The 20,226-nt window shown below is 38.0% G+C and overlaps 1 protein-coding gene across 5 annotated transcripts in view; it reads left to right on the top strand.

Annotated features, from left to right (window-relative positions):
* The window catches only part of mctp1a (multiple C2 domains, transmembrane 1a), a 197,229-nt gene that overhangs the window by 145,782 nt on the left and 31,221 nt on the right, over positions 1–20,226 (top strand). For 2 of the 5 annotated variants that reach the window (XM_067407028.1, XM_067407027.1), the window contains 3 exons: positions 679–798; positions 11,482–11,538; positions 20,095–20,196. In XM_067407028.1, the coding sequence (XP_067263129.1) occupies positions 679–798; positions 11,482–11,538; positions 20,095–20,196 (279 nt within the window). Of the gene's footprint in view, positions 1–114; positions 194–678; positions 799–11,481; positions 11,539–20,094; positions 20,197–20,226 lie in introns of those variants that run through there. The other 3 variants (XM_067407030.1, XM_067407029.1, XM_067407032.1) reach the window with 2 other exon arrangements.

The following is a 20,226-nucleotide window of genomic DNA, read 5'->3' as shown; positions in this document are numbered from 1 at the left end:
TTTTTTTTTTAAATAACTTTCTAATATTAAAAGAACAATAGCCTATATAAAGAAAAAAAGCTAAAAACAAAAATATCAAATTAATAGACAGTGTTTTGTCTTTTTCATGGTCAGGTTCTGTCTCCCTCTGTGAAGTATGTGAACATTTGGTTGAAGCTGCGGGGTGATGGGCAGTAGGGTCACATTTACTAGAGTAAGACCAAAAGTGTGTATTATGCTGTATGTTTTGAGGATTTATTTATTTTATTATTTATTTTTTTTAATATAAAGGAGAACAAGACTTGAAGATTACAGACCGTTGACTCATTCATTCTTTTCATACTAAAATACTTTAAAAGCATCATCTGTGCTCACACATGACAGACTTGTGAAAAATAATCATTTTGTTAATGTTATGTATTACTGTTTGTCAGATGTTCTGAAGGTATCAAATGAAAGGATTTTTTTTTCTCCCTAATATATATATATATATATATATATATATATATATATATATATATATATAAGGTACAATAAATCACAGATGTGGAGTTTTTTGTTCTTTACCTACGTATGTTTTTGAAAAACTTTGGAAAAACAATATATAGTTTAGAAGCCAGTCAAATGATTGTTGATATGTTTTATAAATGCATCTTCAGAATGATGCTATTGTCTTTTGTTTGTTCCCTCTTTCTGTAGGTTTTCGTTGTGGTCGTGTGGAATTTTGAGCTCTATATGGTGCCGCTGGTTCTCTTGATGCTGCTGGCCTGGAATTACATTCTCATTGCTTCAGGGAAGGACACGAGACAGGGAGATGTGGTGAGTTCTGTCACATACTGACCTGCAGCTGTGTTCGTATCTAAATGCAACCTCTCCACTTTTTGTATTGAAGATTTTTGGGGATTAAAACAGTTTTTTGAATGACAAATATTTTTATATCATTCAGCACCCACAAAATACTTGTTTTCCTAAGTACGTAACAAGTGGGAATTAGAGAATTTCTGAGTCGCACTCCAAGCTGTTTATTTATTTAAATATTTTGATTAAAAAGTGTCACCTCGGTGTCATTCTGAAGAAGATTTTTTTTTTTTTAATTACGTCCAATGTGTTTAGAAAGTGTCAAAATGCTCAGCAGCACTTCCATTACAGCACTGCTTTGATTTTGTTGTCTTTTCTCTCATTATGAGCTGCCGTTTGACTGAATGCGTGGGTTTAAAGCATCAGTGCAATAGAGGTATAAAGAGAGCTCACCTTGAAGTTAATTGAATGGAATCGATTTTATACCAGTGGAGATTTTTGAAAGTCGTTTAGTTGGAGTTTCAGGACGTGATACGGTAATTGAACAAAAGCATTGGACTTGAATAAAATTTTCACCACCCAAGGTAGATAGTAAATTAATAGTAGATCATTATTTCAGGGTGTACATACGTTTTTACCAGGAATAGTACCATTATATATATCTGAAATATCTAGGATATGCTTTGAGTAAATGGGACAAGCATGTGAACTACATTTTTTTTGAGTGTCCTGAATATAAGCAATCAAAGTTTTACTGTTTTAGGGTCTCTGTTATTTTTTTTAAAATCTCTTACCTTATGAGACACTCTTTGTCAACTTTTGCAAAGAACAGAGACCGTAAAAAAGTAGAAAGAACCGAAGGACCTTTAGAAAGTGTATGTACACTTATTATGTTGTCCTATAGATGGCGACATTGTTTGCAAAAACTCAAAATCTCACTAGATCCCTGTAATACATTTATGTAGGCTAATCTGTGCATTTATTATTGATCTTGTCAATACTGATACACTCCTCCTGTTTTCACTTAGAAATCAATAAATTATAAAGCAATAAAAACAAAATACATATTTTGTAATTCATACACGTGGAAAGGTGTTATTGGGAAAGTCTTTTTTCTTTTTAAGTATACTGTGGTGAAATGGGTTTGCATGTCCTATAATCATGAGATAAAACTGGTGTTTATATACATACATATGTGTATGTGTGTATAATATATATATATATATATATATATATATATATATATATATATATATATATATATATATATATATATATATATATATATATATATATATATATATATATATAATATACAATTGTGAATTTCACTAATATAATGTAGCCTCCTTTTTATATATATAATGAGCTGGAGCTTGTATGATGATTCGGTGCGGTTTTTCTTTCTTTCTTTCTATTTTTTTTTTTTTTTTCTTCCACTGCTTTGAGCCATTTGGTCCAGAAGTTAGGGATTCAGAACTAGGTAATGGGTCAGAGGTGATACTGTCAGGACCTGTGGATTTAAAACACATGAGAGGGCTGGAGTCCGAGGTAATGCCTTTAACCCGTTATTCCACCCTCCACATCCCCTCTGCTCTCTAACAGGCCATTGTTCTGCATTTTGACGACTGTAACCACAACACATGGGCTGGTGAGAGCAAGAGAGTTCAGAAACAGTAAACACACACACGCACACATACACATGTTTTCCATTAGCCTCAAACTCACTGATGAGCTTGAGCTTGGACACTGTTTCCCTGTGCTTTACTATGAACTTCAGGGGAAGGAATTTAGGTGTCTTTGAGTGTGTGTGTGTGTGTGTGTGTAATGAACAGTGCCTGATGTCATTCATCTTTTTCAATTCCTCTATGCTGTTTTTATAATATAGTAGTGACATATAATACGTCACTTGCAGCTTAAAGCTGTTTGTCGATTAGTTCAACTGCTACCTTATCTGGAAACGATGAAGCAGCTTACATAAATAAAGAAAGTATTTCTGAGTTGATCATTTCTGCTTTATTTTCATAAATACACACTCAGAGGACTGATGTACTTTTGAAAGAACTAATATCCACCCAATAGAAGTGTCCCATTCATGTTTTCATCACTACAGTATAGATGCCAGTGCTCCCTGTGCCTGGCAGGATGTCATTTCAGATAACTCTAACTGCAGCTCTGCACTAAACCTGCTGACACATAAATGTAGGCTGCCGCACTCCAACAGTCCAAGCGTTTTTTGTTTTTTTGTTTTTTACCTGAGACAGACAGAAATGAGAAACGGAGATGCTGTCCAGCCTACACAAAAAGACTTTCTATGAAACTTCTCCAAGTGTGTGAATGACATCTGACAATCAGCATTGCATGTTTTTGTAATGTGGTGTAGCACGCCTTATACCCAGAGCACGGTGGATGAGCGTGTGCTCAAATATCCTGTACGCACAGAGATGGAAGGTAAAAGTGAGACTCTACGTTTGCAGAAACCTGCACAGAAAAATTCTTATAGGCATCTTCTCACTTTTTTTTTTTCTGGGAAGCACTGAAGAGAAAAAAAAAAACAACTATATACTGTGTGTGTGTGTGTGTGTGTGTGTGTATAATTAATAAATAAATAAATAAATACAGTGAGCGCATATATATATATATATATATATATATATATATATATATATATATATAATTTCCAACTCTCCAAATAAATACAGTATTTCAATAATTATTCAATAATAATAATTCTGTACATTTATCGTTTTCCCACATAATCTATTTCTCACATAGCTGTGCAACTTTCATGTCTCCTGTATTGTGACTCCTTTCGTCCCACATCATAAAATAATTTCAGCTAAAATCAATATTTCATGGCCTTTATTTATTTGGTAAGAATCTGTCATTATCAAAGAAAAGTAGCCGGTTATTATTGCAAATCAACCTTCTTCAGACTGACCGTACATTATCCCTTGTTTGTTGTATCCCTGATGTCCAGAGCCTAGTATGTTCTGGGAAAACAGGGACCCACTTTTAGCTGTCACATTTCTTGAAGGGACTTGTTACCTCTAGGTGTGACATGCTAGCTCAACTCTTAACCTGTAGACAGCTGACCCCTGACTCTCGTATTCTTTTGCTGTTCTCTGCCTGCCACCCTTCCACTAGATACCTGACCTCGCTGTCACGGCCTGTTATTGTTAAAGACCCTTTTTACCATCTGGAATGGCTGTGCACTAAACACTAGACTACACTACCAAACCGTTGTTTTAAATCAACAGAATGGGAGAAGCTTAGCTATAGCCCTGCTGCCGCGTAGCACCACGACATCGTTTTTTGTGTCAGAGTGAATAGACAATAGAAAAATAAACACGGGTTTAGACGCAAGACAAAAGGGATGTGACTTTTGAACTACGCCTGTCGATCAACAGCATGTGATTGAATGCTACAATTTCTAAAGCGGTGTTCTGTTTCTTCCCTAAACAAAAGCAGATGCACTGCTGTGGAGGAAGATCCCCCTACTGGTAGGGAGTGCAAATGCATCTATCCTAACCTGAAGATAAGGGAGTACTGACACAGCTAGCCAAGCCGTTCTGACAGCAGCTGTCAGTGGCTAGCCCACCTCCTGCAGAGTGGCAGTGCTCACCACCCTAACACCACCCTCACCTATGTTTGTTTGGAGACCTGGAAGCATTGGGGTGGGCTTCAGTGTGGCCACTCAGGCTCAGTCAAGCATTGGACAGCTCAGTGTGAATGGAGGGGAATGAAGCCCATGGCTGGCCCTTGAAGACCCGGGCTGCTGAATTCACTGGCCTGGAAAACAGTTTACCAGATGTTTTGAAGGTGTTAATTATAGCATATACTGTCAGAGCTGGAGGAACATAGTGACGTCTCTTTCACTAGCTAAAGCGCAATTAAGCATTCAAGGTTCTTTCTCGGCAACCTTGTGAGTGGTGGGAGAGGGTCTTAATTGTCAGGGTTACTCTCACCATGTCCTCTAGCCAACTCGCTGTGTCTCCATTTTCCTCTCACGTATTTAATTTTTCATAGCCTGATTTTTCTGCATACTTGGGGCTGAAGTTTTAAGCAAACTCAAAATTATTCAATCAAAAAGGTTGAAAACCACTGATTTAAAGTCATCCAGTTTCACTTCATTTTGATGGTCCTTTTAACACATTCTCTTGACTATAAGTAATGTCGCACCTACATGTCAATTAACTCTCATCAGAGTGTTAGTAGAGTATTAGTAGACTGGAAGGGTTTGGGCTAATAGAATAAATAGACATGTACTTGCAAAGTTATTTTAGTCAGTAGAGTGTCTGTTGGGGGACCATCACAATAAAGAGTTAGCAGATATTAAGCAGACAGTCTGTTAGTCCTCTAATGAGAGTTAGTTGACATGTAGTTAGTAGTAGTATTCGCTGTGTGCGTAAACCTCACTCCTCTGAATCCTTGTTAGAGCATCTGACTCAGGGGCGGAGCCAGACATTGTAAATATTCGGGGCTTAGCCCAAATCTATGTTTGTCCAAAGACATTTTAATTTTCTATTAACAGCTTTACTGACATGAAAGGAGCTTTTGTTGTCGTATTCTTGTTCAGAAAATGTACATTATTTGACACTGTAATTTGTAAAACTTTATTGAACGTACCAGCTGTAGGGGGTCCGGGGGCATGCCCCCCCGGGAGAAAATTTTGTACATTTTAAGGTTAAATGCATCAATCTGGTGCACTCTGGAAACTCAAAATTAAGAGCTTCAACACATGTACAGTGTGCAAATTGAACAAAGAAACAGCATTGACTTGTACCTGGACATTAAAAAGGGTTCAAACATCTTTTTTTACAATACTTTTGTACTCATTTCTTTTTAAAAGATAAATTGAGCTTTTATTTTGATCATCACCAGCTGATCGTGTGCGCAAATGTGCGAGAGAGAGAAAGTGCGGCCGGTGTATGGTCGGATACTGTAGAAAAGCGGTATTGAACTGCTTAACGTATTTTAATAGAGAGATGTGTTAAGAAAAATTATATTTTGAGAGCACTGTTAAGAAACCTCTAACCTGAAATTCCTGCTTGCTGACTGTCTCGCACTCTTGCGGTTGACTGTGCTAGCTCCTCCCCTACCTGCTGCATATTCAACAGAGAGGAAGAAACGGAGTAGCCCATAGGCTACCGACAGCAAAGAAATGTATTCTATAGGCTAGATTATTTTTAAGGTCTATTTTTACAGGCTGTATGCAGTATATGCAAAGCCAAAGTGCAATGAAATAAAGCAACTTATGATTTCGGGGGTTTGCATAGGCTATTGTCCAGTTTCAATTTTCTCAGTGACAGTCATTACATTCGGGGCTTGACTCAAAACATTCGGGGCTGAAGCCCCGGCAAAATCGGCTGGCGCTGACTCCCACGCCGGAGACCCAGGTTCGAGGCTCACGTAGAGCGGGGCGAGTAGGCTCTGGGTGAGGGTTTACAGTTGCAATGTTACTTATAGTTGACAGAATGATCTAAAGGGACCATCAGAATAAAGTTTTATTGAGTCACTTTTCAGTCATTGTTAGACCCCTTGCTTGGAAGTTCCTAAACCACTGCTCTAAACTCATAAGTATTAAACTCAGTACTAAACTAAGTATAACTCATCCTGCTAAGTTTATGCTATGGACATGAATGATATGCGGTTTGTTTTGGAGACATGTGATTTTTTTTTTTTTTTTTCCAAAGTGATAGTACTTATTTTTGAAACATCACAAAGACTTATATTAAAGAAAGCAGCAGGGTCATGGGATGGGCTCTGTAGGCAACCACCTATCAACCATGCTAAACCCCATAGTAAACACCTAGCAGCAACCCAGAATATCCTAACAATTACTTAGCAACATGCTAAAACCACTAAGAGCACCTTAGCACCAACATCGCAACACCCTGGTAACCACCCAGCACATCGTGACATCATGGCAGCGAGTTTTGCACTGAAAAGCACCACTAACATTTTCTATGGAAAATGTAAAAATCAAATTTTGTAATCCAATGATGCAATCATTTTTAGCGTATAATTTGAATTGTCTTCCTTTTGCATGTCTTCACCATCTACCAGCTCTTGGAGAAACTATTATTGACTCTAGACCAGTTTTCAGCCAGAGCTGGACAATAACATTGAATGAAACATAAGTATCACATAAGTATCATCTTTTAAGTTTTGTTTCAAGTAAGAGATGTTATAAAGAATGAAGTCCTTCATTTAATGTTATATAATTAAATCCGTGATCATTATGTAACAGAAGTAGAGACCTCTTTTCTTCCATGTTGTGATGTACATATGGATTATTGATATAATGTCATGACAACTTCGGCCATATGAGTAATTGGAAAGAAAAAAAATGTAGGACAGGGACTTGGTTCTATCCATTGGTTGTTGATTGGATGGAGGCAGATCTGAATGCAAGTTTTTAGTTGATGGGGCAGACAAAGTGATTGGAGAAGTTAAGTATACATCACCCGAATTAAATCTGTCATTTCACCAGATGGTCCAGTTATGGAAAAAAAAAAAAAAAAAAAAAAAAAGAAGATAGTGAATTTAAATAGGGAGAATTTACATTTCATGCAAATGTCAAAGGTGAAATGTGTGAACAAAGCATGGGCTTTAAATGTTAAACTGCTTTTTTTTCCCTATCCCATGCAAATGACTTAAACACTGCTGTCATTGCAAAATGCTACCAGTGGTGGATAAATTACACTTCACCTTTAGTTGAATCTTTTTGTAAACATATGAAGACTGACGAGCTAAAACCTATATCTGTTTGTTCTTAGTCTGTTTGCTTATTTCTTCACTGTTTACAGTGTCAGTGTTTTACATGAAACAGAGAGCAAGTTAGCGAATAAACTTTTTCCAACCTTTTGTTTTGTCTGGTTTGAGCAGTGTTTTGTCTTTTTCTTCCGGTGTGTGTAATTTGAAAAACAAACAGCCTGGATGGAGCTTCATGAATAAAGGATACGCTGGTACAGGTGGGCTGCTGTGGCGGGAAACGAAGGCCTGTCAAGCCCACCTCCAGTGTCAATCACGAAACGACAACATAAAGAGAACCAGAGCAAGAGTCTGTCTGCCAGCCGTGCTCCTAGAGGCGCTTCATGGTAGAGCTTGTCTTACTCTCAGGCTGGTGTTTCAGCTGCGGGCTCAACAGGGACAACAAAAAAGCGAGAAGTGTGACGGCAGGGCCGGGAGAGGATGAGGAAGAGTGAGAAGACGAGCCGAGAGGTGCTCTAGGCCTTTAATCCACCTCAGTGGTACCACCTCTTCCAGCGCCGTGCCCCCGTTAGCGAGACAGCGCTTCACCCGCGCCTGGCAGACACGTCTCCGCTCCTCCGTGCCAGCCCCTGACAGGTGACAAAATCAAAAGGTCACGTCACTTTGAACTGGCAGCGTTTGTTGCCCTGCTGATTTCCCCCGTGCCGCCGCGGCTCGCAGGCGAGGTTGGAGGCGAGGCGGGGAGCAACTTTGGCAGCTCCTGAACTTCATCTTTGTGAACTTTTGTAACCGTGATTTTGCTAACAACACTGCAGAGCTGTGTGATTTTTGTCACGGCTGCCGTTGCCATTGTTGACGCAGGCTTGTCTCGGGAAGCCGGGGTTTATTTACGGAACAGAAAGCCAGAGTGTTTTTCTGGGTCCTGTGGGTTCAGGGCTGCTGCAGATTACAGTAGAGCTCGAGCTTTGGGACCGATGACACCGCTGACTCCCGCGGCTTCTGGATACGCGTGACCCTGGCGCGTCCTCTTGCCGGCCCGTGTGCCCCGTACAGCTCAGCCCCAAAGAGACGTACTGGCTGCTCGGTCTCTCTCCCACACATCCCAGCTATTATTTTGCCCATTGTCCTCATATTTGAATCGTGACCGCTCTTATTGAAACGTAATACTTCGCACAAACAGAACCGACAGAGTTTCTTCCATCGCCAGCAGTCGTACTCTTTGACTCGAGCCCCTACAGAGGTCAGACCACAGTCAGCCAGTGCTGGCAAAAACTCAAGCCCTCCCTCTGACCAGCAGGGCTCTGACAGTCTGTGAAGAGGCTGTTTGGGCTCGATGTGCTCCGGCGAGAGCCCTTATCAGCCTTCCAGGCCTGGGCTCTCCCGGGCCTTTCGTCCACACGCGGCATACAAAGCAGGGCCAGCCCCTGAGCAGCTGGAGACGCTAGAGATGTCTCACATTTCAAAGAAGAGCTGGAGGAGGGGAAAGCGCGAGAGCTGAGAGGCAAGAAAAAAATGAAAGTGCATATCTTCATGTTGGATGGCTTGTCTAGCTAGGGCGTCTATTCCCAGCGCACCTGTCACAGGGAAGGTTAGAATTAAAAGTGCAGATAGCAGGGTTCTTCCTCCACTGATGGCAGAAGGCAAGAGAAAGTGCATTAACTCACCAGGATGGATGTCACAGCGCTGGTCTGGAGATGGTGCTGCTGTTAACCGAAAGGCCAAACAATGGACTTAAAGTCTGGCTCTGATGCTATTCTAGTCTGGATTTCTGTCTGCAAGTGAGACATATTGACTGCTGAACCTTCAAGTTTAAGCTACCGTAGGTTTGCTTGAAGTTCAACTTCCTCCAAGTTCTTTTTCCCAGCGTATGACCTCTGGCTAACCTAGTGCTGGAGCAACATTGCTCTTCTAGTCGATCCGTGCTCTATTAGACTTCCGCAAAACACCATCGCTAGTCTCCTTGCAACACTGCGTGTATCTATCCTGAACCCTCCTTTTGTTTCTGCCGCAGGCTACATTTACATAAGAGGCTTATAGCAGCCATACACTCTCTCTTTTAGACAAGACAAAGGAACAAAAGCTATTGTTTGCTAAGTAACAATTTTTGGATGTCACAAAAAAAAACTGATGAAATGCAATGAGCCAAAAAAAAAAAAAAAAAAAAAAATCATCAAAAAGATGTATTCCTCCCCTGATAGCTTTTTGGTGTTTTCAGATGCCCGAGTTGTCGTATGTAAATAGCACATGACCTTGAAGCTTTGATGCGGGATTGACAGGAGGAACCACAAGAAGAGAAATAATGATCTATGTCTTTTCAGTCCTCCGGCAAAAAAAACAGACGTGATACGCACTCCTCTGGGCTCCTGTGAGCCACGGAGGCCAAATATAATGTTTTCAGTTGACCGAGATAAACTCTTTATTTGTGTGCCAACATATCGTCTGATTATTTTGGTGTCTACAGTTCTGATTAACAAGCCAATGAGATCTGAATTATTAATGCTGCCAAATTACCAGCTCACACAGAAGGGTTTTTTTTTTTTTTTTTTTATGTTTGTGAGAGTAAAACATATGTGGCAGATTCTATAAACTCAACGACTGCACTTTCCTAAGAATGAATAAATGTGATGTAAATATAATTAGGTGATCTGGTTTATTTTATCATTGCTTTTATAAGTAGATTTTTAATTTTTAATTAGTGTAAATAATGCTTGTCTGTGCAAAGTTCATGGCTATGATGTTGTGGGTGGTTGTGTAGCATCGATACTGCAGTTTCAAGGGGTGTTACTAGGTGCTTGCTAGGATGTTCTGGGTGGTTTATGAAGCAGTTGCTCACTAGTGTAAATCAGAGGAGCCCATTTCTATGGATCTATGATATTTTCTATGAGTCTCTCTGATATTCTGGTAGCTACAAGGTGAATGTGACAAGCACATCAAGTACAACATCTGATGGGTTAATTGGAATGTTGTTCCATGTTGATCCAGGGACAACATTCCAATCAACCAATCAGATTTGATGGACAAGTTTACAGTTTGTCACATTTAGGTTTACAACCAGGGTTGCAGGTGCTTCTACATCAGGGTTATTCACCTATAATTTTTCCCCTCTGATTTTAGGGAAAGGTTATGGGTAGGGTTAGGCTTAGGGGTAGGGATAGGGTTAGGACTCAGTTTTTTCAAACAGGAATGTTGTTCCAGGAACATGTCTTAATTGGCAAAATTACCTTGACCGTAGATACTGTATATCCATAGCAAGAACCATTATTCAGAGATGTAAGCAAGCAATTATTAAATTATTAGTATTATAATAGCCTATTATTCATATAATTAGTATTAGATATTTAACTAAATAACATCAGTACAGGGAGTTCAATTACAATAGCATATGGTACAAACAGATTCATAAACTGAAATATAAACTGGCTTGTATTTTAAAACTGTATGTGTGCTTTCAGTTTTTCACACTGCTAAACGATTAGTTTAGCTATCTATCTTGCTCTCAATATTCTCGGCATCATTCTTTTCATCATTTTTTTTTTTTTTTTTTTGCTGGTCTGTGTTCGCTTGTTCTTCTGGGAGAATCGAGTAGCCAGCAGCATTTCTTGAGGTCATGGGCATACGGCTCTTTGTGTGCTTGAGTTAAGTATGAAAACCTGAAGGGGTTTTGAAGGGACCATTGTTGGCCTGGATCTGGTCCACTGAAGCACATAGTTAACGTTCTATGTCATCAGCCTCCCTTTGCCAAAGGCTCTATTGAGGTTTTAACCTTATGGACAAGAGGACACAACTGATGACTTTAGAGACTGAGGTCAGACTCAGAGGGTTTGCTTTCTATCAGAGGACTATGTGCTATCATTTGTTTTCACTTGAAGATGTGGAGATGTTACTAAGTGTACATGTGAAATTGATTTTCTCTTTGTTTTTTTTCTTCTTTTTTATTTTTTCCCCTGCTCTCTTCTCTTTTGTTCTGCTCTTCACAATGCACATCAGCAAGCTGTGGAGGATTTGCTGGAGGACGAGGAGGAAGACTTTGACAGAGATGACAAGGTAATTATCGGTGCCACTCTCAAACATGTATTTCAACACCGATGTATATGTAATGCTCAAATGTTCTCCTCTAAAGTGAAATGTAATGAAAATGCAGTATTTCTCATGTTTGACTCACTCAAATACCAATAGGTCATTGTTTATTTTGTGTGTATTTAACACTTAAAGCCACATTTATATAGTAAAGATCCACAGCTGGTTTCTCAGAGATGCTAGCATCTGAAGTCTACAGAGTTGCAGTACATGTTTCCTTTTTACCCAGAATAAAGGGGAACCACATAGGCATAAATAAACGTGGCTTCAGGGTCTCTGTGTTGAGCTTCTGATATTTCTCAAGGCCTTTGAAGTGCAATTAATAGCATTCAAATGACCTCAGGCCAAATGCCCCAGCAGCATTTAAGAGGAAGCATTTTAATGGTTCTGAGCAGGCAGATACATGTTATTGCCTGCCAAAATATTAGTATTTTGTCTGGAAATCGGTCAACAAGAAAGTCAACAAGTACTTTTTTCGAGCAATGTGAACGTATCAAGATGAAAACATAACCTATGACATCTTACACACATTCCCCTTTAGTGGACTTTGAAAGAGCATGAAGTAGAAAGTCATAGGCAGAAGAATTAAATGGGTATCTGTATTAATGTTGTCAAGGATCTGTTATTCCTCCTGAGTTGTTGGAAAGTTGAGAGGCTAATTTTCTTCTCTGATGTCCTTTCTCTGTCCTTTTGCCTTATCTTTCTCCTCTTGCATTGTCTTAGTTTGCATAGTTTTGATTTAAATGGTTTCAATTCGAGTTTGCATCAGTGTTGAGGAGGCTACTTTGAATTATGATTAGCCTATAGCTTGACAAATTATACAAAGTTCAACAATGGTCAACCTTTTTTTTTTTTTTTAAGGAGTATATAGGCAAAAATGTACATAATCACAAATATATTGTTTTTTTTTTTTTTTGATTCAATGCTTCATTGCATATGTAGTTTTATGACATTTAATACACAGTCTTGTATTTTTGTCTTTTTCATCAATTTTCAAGTACTTTTTTTTTTTTTTTTTTTTTTTTTTTTTTTTACTTTTGAACAGAATTTCCGTAGCAAAATTGTTGGACAATCACGGTTGCACTCTATTAGAGCATTTACTGTATATGTCGCAAAAAAATAAGATGGAATTATATTGAAATTAATTGCTATATATATTTGATTAAAAAAATACAACTAGAAAGAACAAAAAGTTGTCCTTAAATAAAAACATAGTGGTAAACAGAAGCATTTTACTAAATATTTAGGTCGAATTGTTGAATCATTTATTTGATCAATGAATTATTTATTTATGAATATTATTTATTTTTTAACAGTTTTATTAAAATGAAGCATACTTACCAATACAGATTACCAATTACAGATGACAGAGGCTTCACATCACTCTACTGTAAAGTGCAATACAATGTGATGAAAAATATGGTGATGCACAATTTTGTCAGGCCAACAGTAGCTTGGTACTTTATTTGAGAAAACAGCTGCAATAATAATAATCATATTTTTAGTTACTCCTCAACACTAGTTTGCAGTTCTTTCTTCTGGTCTGTTTACTTTCTTCTCTTCATGTCATTATATTGATGACCTCACACTCTCATTACCTTCTCTGTTTGTTCAAACAGTAAAATACTGAGGTCACATCAGGGTAGGACTACTTTCACTGGATGAAGGAAAGGGGAAAAAAAATGGATAAATGTGCCAAGGCCTCATTTTAATTGAACCTGAAGCATATGTTGCAAGTATGTGCAATATGTCCCAGATGTTTAGGCCAGGCCTAGTCTTCAGCTCTTCCTTAGTCTCCACTAGGAAGCTATTAGCTGGATAACCTTTGCCCCAGGGGCTAAATGGGGTATTACATGGCAGGCACCTGTTTTGCATTGGACTGGGGACCTCTTGCAGGCATAGTTTGAGCCAAGACATGTGTTCCTACTTAACAAACTGTTTCGTGATAGTTAAAAGTGTCTTTCTTCAGACTCACTGCAGATATTAGTCAATTACTCTTAATGAAAGTCCAAAGTCAAGGCTAATTGATGGAGACGGCTCAGTTGTTTTACCCAAGTAGGCAATTGGTTCCAAAACAAGAAAAAGAGAGGGAGAAGAAGAGATCAGGTGAAAGCAAGGTTAGTGCAAGTGACACTGTAAAAATATTTTAAAATGGCGATTTTCTGCAGTGCACATGGCTATGTTAAATCAAATCGGTGTTGAGGAAGCTGTTTTGAAACTCATAATTTAAAGTAGTTTAATTACAGTCAAACTTTCCCCTTTTAATACTGTAGTTTGCTGGTCTGCAAGTTACTAACAAAATGTTGCTAATTCCATTAAAACTGTCATTTTACTCCTTAGATCTTAGATCACTTCAAAAAGTCTGCAGTGAAAATAAAAGTCCACACTTTTCCCACTGAATTATCTTTAATAACAATATTTATCTGAATATATTTTCACTAAAACATTTATATGAATGCCAGCCATTTTCTGTTGCCTCAAATTTTACAAGCATTCAGGAGTGAAAGTCCTCAAGCACAATTGACCTATTCGATATCTCTGCTTCTTTAAAGAGCAAATATTCAAGCTAGCAGTCCTGTAAACATAAGTTTGGGGTTTTGGGAGAGGAACAATCTCCTGCTTTTTCTTTCAGATTGACGTCAATGGACAAGTAATTTGTGAATAGCAAGTTTTAGATGATAGATTATGAAGACGCATTATGAAGTCTTTTTGGAATAACGCAGACAGACGTTAAAAGAGCAAGTAAATAGGGCCAAATCTGATTTCATATTAACCTCAAATTATTTAGCATTTAGCATAGAAAGCTACAGTTTCAAAATAACTTCTACAGCACTTTTTGCGATCATGGATTTTAGGGTTAAACAATTTTGATGCAAAAGCATGCTGGGTACATGACTTTGTAAGCCATATGCTTTCCACACACTTCTCACTTTCTCTTTGCCAGGCTAGTGCCAGTGTGTGTGCATGTGGATGTGTACATGTGTGCTTACAGTGCTGAATAGCTCTCTGGAGAGCTCTCAGACTCCACCAAATTCATCAGCAATCCCGACAATAACAGCCAAAATATTTTAACACCTGCTCCGCCAAACACATGTAAACACACTGGCAGAATGGCAGGTAATTATCCAGGTGATAATGAATGTGCCTCACATTGTTAAACCTCTCTCAGATATGCTAGTGTGGAATTAAGGAGTAGCATTGGGTACGCTACGATAACATGCCTAATGCTCCGCTTGTGCCACAGCTGTCTCGCACTTGTGTGCAGCCACTTTCCCAAAGAAAGTTTGCAAAGGTTTTGTATGTTCATTACCATTCACTATTTTTTGCATCTAATACTCATCTGTCATAAATCATATGCTAGGCTTTTTTGCTTCATATGAACTAGGATGTTGTTTTTAACCTAAAAATCATATTTCTGTCATCATTTACTCACCATCATGTCATTATTAAACCCATAGGACATTCTTTCTTCTGTGAAACATAAATGAAGAACATTTGAACAGTGTGCTGGTCGCTCTTTTCCATGCAATTACAATAAAATGAGATTTAACAAGCTCAAAAAAAAAAAAAAAAAGACGTGAGTGTCATAAGTATGTCTTATTTGCTGTTCTGGAGCGATAAGCAAATTGTTTTGTATGAAAAACAAAACAAAAAATAAATCGTTAATGACTGATAATCTGTAAACCGTAAATCAGCAAGTTGAACTCGAGAACGAATGAATCATTCACAACAATTTTGTAAACCAGATCAACCAATTAGTCGAAAAGATTTGACTCCGCAGAATAATTCATCCACAAATCTGACATAATCTGCAACTTTCAGGAATCATATTTTCAGGATTTTCAGGCCAGTGCCACCTCTGATTGAAGCTTGAGCACCACTCTGGCCAGCCCTGTTGCACAAGCATTTTGACCACATTAACAGCTGACTTTTACACATACACACTCCAGCTGAACTTGCAGTTCACCTCTTAATATGGTAAAAAAAAGAACAAGCCCAAAGATGCCTATAATAAGTGGACAGAGCACACTTGGCGAAGCAGCTTTATGAGCATAAACAAAACACAGCAGAGCGAGACATGAGCGCAATGGTCAAACACGTCCATTAAGCAACAAAAAACAATGCAAATTGCAAATGCAAAGTAGCTCAGTAGATTGGACTTTCACACAGAACTCGATTTTGCATTTAAGAGGGCAGTGGAATGAAAAAAAAGCAAAGTTTATAGACGTATTTTAACTGGAGCACTGTGTTTTTAGAATGCTGTGTCACGTGCGAGACGCTGCAAAAGACGCGAGATGCGAGTGCAGCATTCAAACGAGATTCCCCTACTTTTTTGTGACAGTTAGGGTTAATGTGAATGTTTCTACCTTTAGGCACACATGGTAATGAGCAGAACTGAGCAGCAGACAATCTTGGGAAAGTGGCTTGAGGAAGAGTAATCTGATTGCAGCACTGTTATTGCAGTGGGACTAGTTTAACCAGTGTTTGTTGAGGTGCAGTTAAATGAAATCTATTTATGTGGCAAGGTATTCAACTCAGACTCCACGCTGTCACAGTTAGATGCTTGTTTTTCTCTAGATTTGATGCAGAGATTTTTTTCTTTCTTTCTTGTTCTTTCCACCCCATTGAAATCAGTGGGTCTTACCTGGCCACCCCTGAAAAAAAGTTCTGGCTATGCCCCTGGTGAAGTGTTTGTTCCTTCAGCAAACCTATTTAGAAGGATATACGTAGTGCAAAATGACACTTTTATATAACTTTTATGGTGCTGTTTTGTCTCTCTTTGAAGACTGAATTTCCCATTCATTTGAACTGCTTGGAAAAGTGCTGCCTGGATATTTTTGCTAAATATCTCATTTTGTGTTTAGTAGAAGAAAATAATGACAAAAGCGGTAAATAACAGTTTTAATCATTTTTTGGTAACACTTTATTTTAGGGGCTTTTAACTATTGCTTATTAGCATGCATATTACTAGAATATTATTATTTATTAGAACTTATTAAGCACATATTAATGCCTTATTCTGCATGACCTTATTCTACATTCCTAATCCTACCCAATACCTAAACTTAACAACTACCTTACTATTATTAAGCAGTAAATTAGTAGTTTATTGAGGGGAAAAGTCATAGTTAATAGTTTATATTATGTTCCCTATACTAAAGTGTTACCTTTTTTTTTAATGTATTTTTCAGTAACATGCACTACAGCATCCCATTCATTTTCTTTTCACTATTGGAACAAGTTTTTTTTTTTTTTTTTTGGCACAAATTTTGGCTATTTCGGTGATGTCATCTGAACCGGTGATGTGCGGACATGTGTCCGGATAGTACGGAGGGATAATCAGCGCTAGTGCTCCGTCTGAGAAGCAGCCAGGATGATAGCACCAGTGTCTCCAGGGAGCGAAAGAGAGAGGGTGAAAGAGTGCTGAGATTAGGAGTGTACGCATGGCTGGGCACTGGAGTAATGGACCTACACATACACACACAGCCTGAGGAGGAGCCGCCCCAGATAAGATACACACTGCAATCATGTCATGCTCACAGGCTTACCACAACTCACGCACGCCTCCTTACATGCCCAACAGCTGTTAGGAAGTGTGCGCGAATGTGCTGCTTGCTCGACTGGATATTAAAGATGGCATTTAACCGTATGTTGTACGTCTTATAAATAAACAAGCATTCGATATGAATGTGAAGCAAAACAGTGACAGAGGAAGAGAGAAAAAACAGGATATTGTTTGTTGTCAAAAGCTTGTCGGTTTCCATAAAGGTCTCTGTTTTGTGAATTAATTTCTAAATTTAGCTTTTAGGCCAGAAATATATACTACAAGTATGCCCCTAGACAAACTGTGGAAAGACAATGGAGTTATCTTAAATATTTGTGCCGTGAACAGGGTGTTATGCGATTATTATTCAGGTTGCTAGCTATAAGTGTGTCAAAAGTTGACGAGTATATGTATGTTAATGTGTACCTTGTCTGTTCCATTTCTATTTTTTTTTTCTTTTTTCCATAAACTATGGGCCCCCACCTATAAGTTTTTTAGCTTCTTTGGGGGACCCATTTCACTATACCAAATTCGTATTTCTGTACCCCTGCTGTATTATAGAATTTGCTGGTAGTGGTATTTGTGAATAAACTCTAAACTTAAAAAAAAAAATTTCAAAAGTTTGGGGTTGTTAATATTATTGGTCACTTTAAATTCTCTTATGCTCACCAAAGCTGCATTTTTAAAAAAAAAAAAGGTTAAAAAAAAAAAAAAAAAAAAACAGTAACATTTTTATATTGCAATTTATATCATTATTTTCTATTCTAATATATTTTATATATTTTTTTAAATTTATTCCTGTGACATCAAAGCATTCATTCAGTGCCATTTGATCATTTAGAAATCATTCTAATAATTCTTAGTCCAATAACCAACTTTTATAAATATTGTAAAATACTATAAAAAATATTTTTTATAAATTAAAAAAAATAAAAATTTTACGGACCACAATCTTGTGAACAGTGTTAACTTGATTAATTTTTCAGCTGTTTCTGTTCAAACACTCCTCAGATTGTACAGTATAATTGACATATAATATATATATATATAGCTGAGTCTCTAACCATTTTCAAAAAAATGCTAATGACGTATCTTTTTCATCAGCACTTGAACCAGTAATAGTAGCACTTACCTTGATTTCTATTCTTCCATCTATTTGTGTATTTTTTATTTATTTATTTTTTTTATTCCTTGCTATGAGCATGTTACTGTCATAACTGTGACTTCACACAGCACTTACATACAAATGAGAAAAGCAGAATCAAAACAACATGAGAACAACAGTAAGTCGCTTTGGATAAAAGCGTCTGCGAAATGACTTAATGTAATGTATAATTAATATTATACATTACATTACACAACATATATACACAACGTTCTGATTCTTGAATCTGATTGGCTGAGAGATGTGGGATATTCCCCAGTATCAGCACAGGAACTGTATCACTCCGCTTGTGGTGCCTGTCATGTTTTTTTTTTACAAATACTACTGTTGTTGTGTCACGAAATATAGTTTTAAGAGTTTTTTTAGGCGAGAATGTAGTTATTTAAACCTCAAATATTTGACTCCTATATAAACACAGCACCTATTTTACAGTTCGTTTAGACCAGTGGTTCCCAACCACATTCCTGGAGGCCCACCAACACACACTGCACATTTTGCATGTCTCCTCAATCAAACACACACATTAAGGTTATCAGCTCATTAGTAGTGACTCAAAGATCTAAAATGGGTGTGTCAGACAAAGGAGACATGCAAAATGTGAAGTGATGGTGGGCCTCCAGGAATGTGGTTGGGAACCACTGGTTTAGATGCTTTGGGAGAACATATTTTCGCAGAGAACAGCTTTATCTTGGCCAGTCCTTTGGGAATTTTCCACTGGCTCTTATGTAGATACTGGTTAAACATGAGACATAATTAATATGTGGTTTATCAAACAGGCAATCTATAAAGCTGTTATATAATATATAATATATTGCCAAATGAATGAACTAAATAATAATTATATAATAGTATAAAGGAATGCAGATCTACTGTATGCAGTGCCTTTAAATATTTAATGGGAACCTTGTGAGCAAAAGAATAACAATCATATGTGTTAAATGAAGAAAGCAAAAGTTATCTTCTGTTTATTTTATTTCTCTCTCTCTGGACCTGACCTTGTTTTTAGCGTTCAGCCTACTCTTACCCACTCTCACCACCACAACACAGCCACTTTAGCAGGGAGAAACATAAGCTAACCTCTCTGCACTGTGAAACGCTGACAATCTGATCCCGATTCACGCACATTTATGTCCGCTAGAATCTAGCATTACAAGCGAGCCTTATCTGTAGATAACACACGGAGGGTTAAACCCAGCCGAGCAGAGGCAGGGGGTTGATCTGGGTGATAGCTGTATGGCAGTATGTAATTGGACTAAAGAGTGTGCTAGGGATTATTTTTATTACTTTGAAAAACTGTGACTGAAAACTTGTTCTGGGGCTATTGAGCTTGTGATACGCGACGCGTATCCTCAGGTAACATGGCTTTCTTCAGTGCTAAGGAGAATACAGAGAGAAAGAGAGAATGTTTGTGCTTCTCTGGCTCCTTTTCTTCTCAGCGCCTCTAAAAGATGAAAAGATTCATGCTGTAAAAGATGCTTTTGACTTTTTTTCTTGGCTTTTTTCCCTTTTCTTTTTATTTAGGGGAGAGATGCTCCTAGGAACTGCATTTTAATCATGTTTGGCTAATAAAGAGAGATTAGAAAAAATCCTACACACACACTCAGGGCATTGTCTTGTTGTGTAAAATAGCTTCATTGTTTGATTTCTCTATTTTGCCTTTGTATCAGGTGATTTTTTTTTCTCTCTCTCTCTCTCAAGGGTCCTGAGCCATCTTAGTAGCCATCAATGTTTTTTTTTTTTTTTTTTTTTTGTCTAACACTTTTCCTTTTGTAACCCTGCTTTAAAAAGATCTCAATTTATTCTGGTCCACAAGGTGCCGGGTTCAGTCCCCTCCCAGGATGGCCGGCTGCCGGAAAGCCATATCCTTGCGGATATTTTGGCTTCTTGGCACTTTGAGTGGATTCGCGTGATGGTGGTAAGTGCGGTCCGTATGTCCCCGTGTCTC

This window comes from Chanodichthys erythropterus, chromosome 13 (assembly GCF_024489055.1).
Source record: "Chanodichthys erythropterus isolate Z2021 chromosome 13, ASM2448905v1, whole genome shotgun sequence".
Taxonomy (NCBI): domain Eukaryota; kingdom Metazoa; phylum Chordata; class Actinopteri; order Cypriniformes; family Xenocyprididae; genus Chanodichthys; species Chanodichthys erythropterus.
The sequence above is the reverse complement of the archived record's forward strand: the minus strand, read 5'-3'. Positions and strand labels throughout refer to the sequence as shown.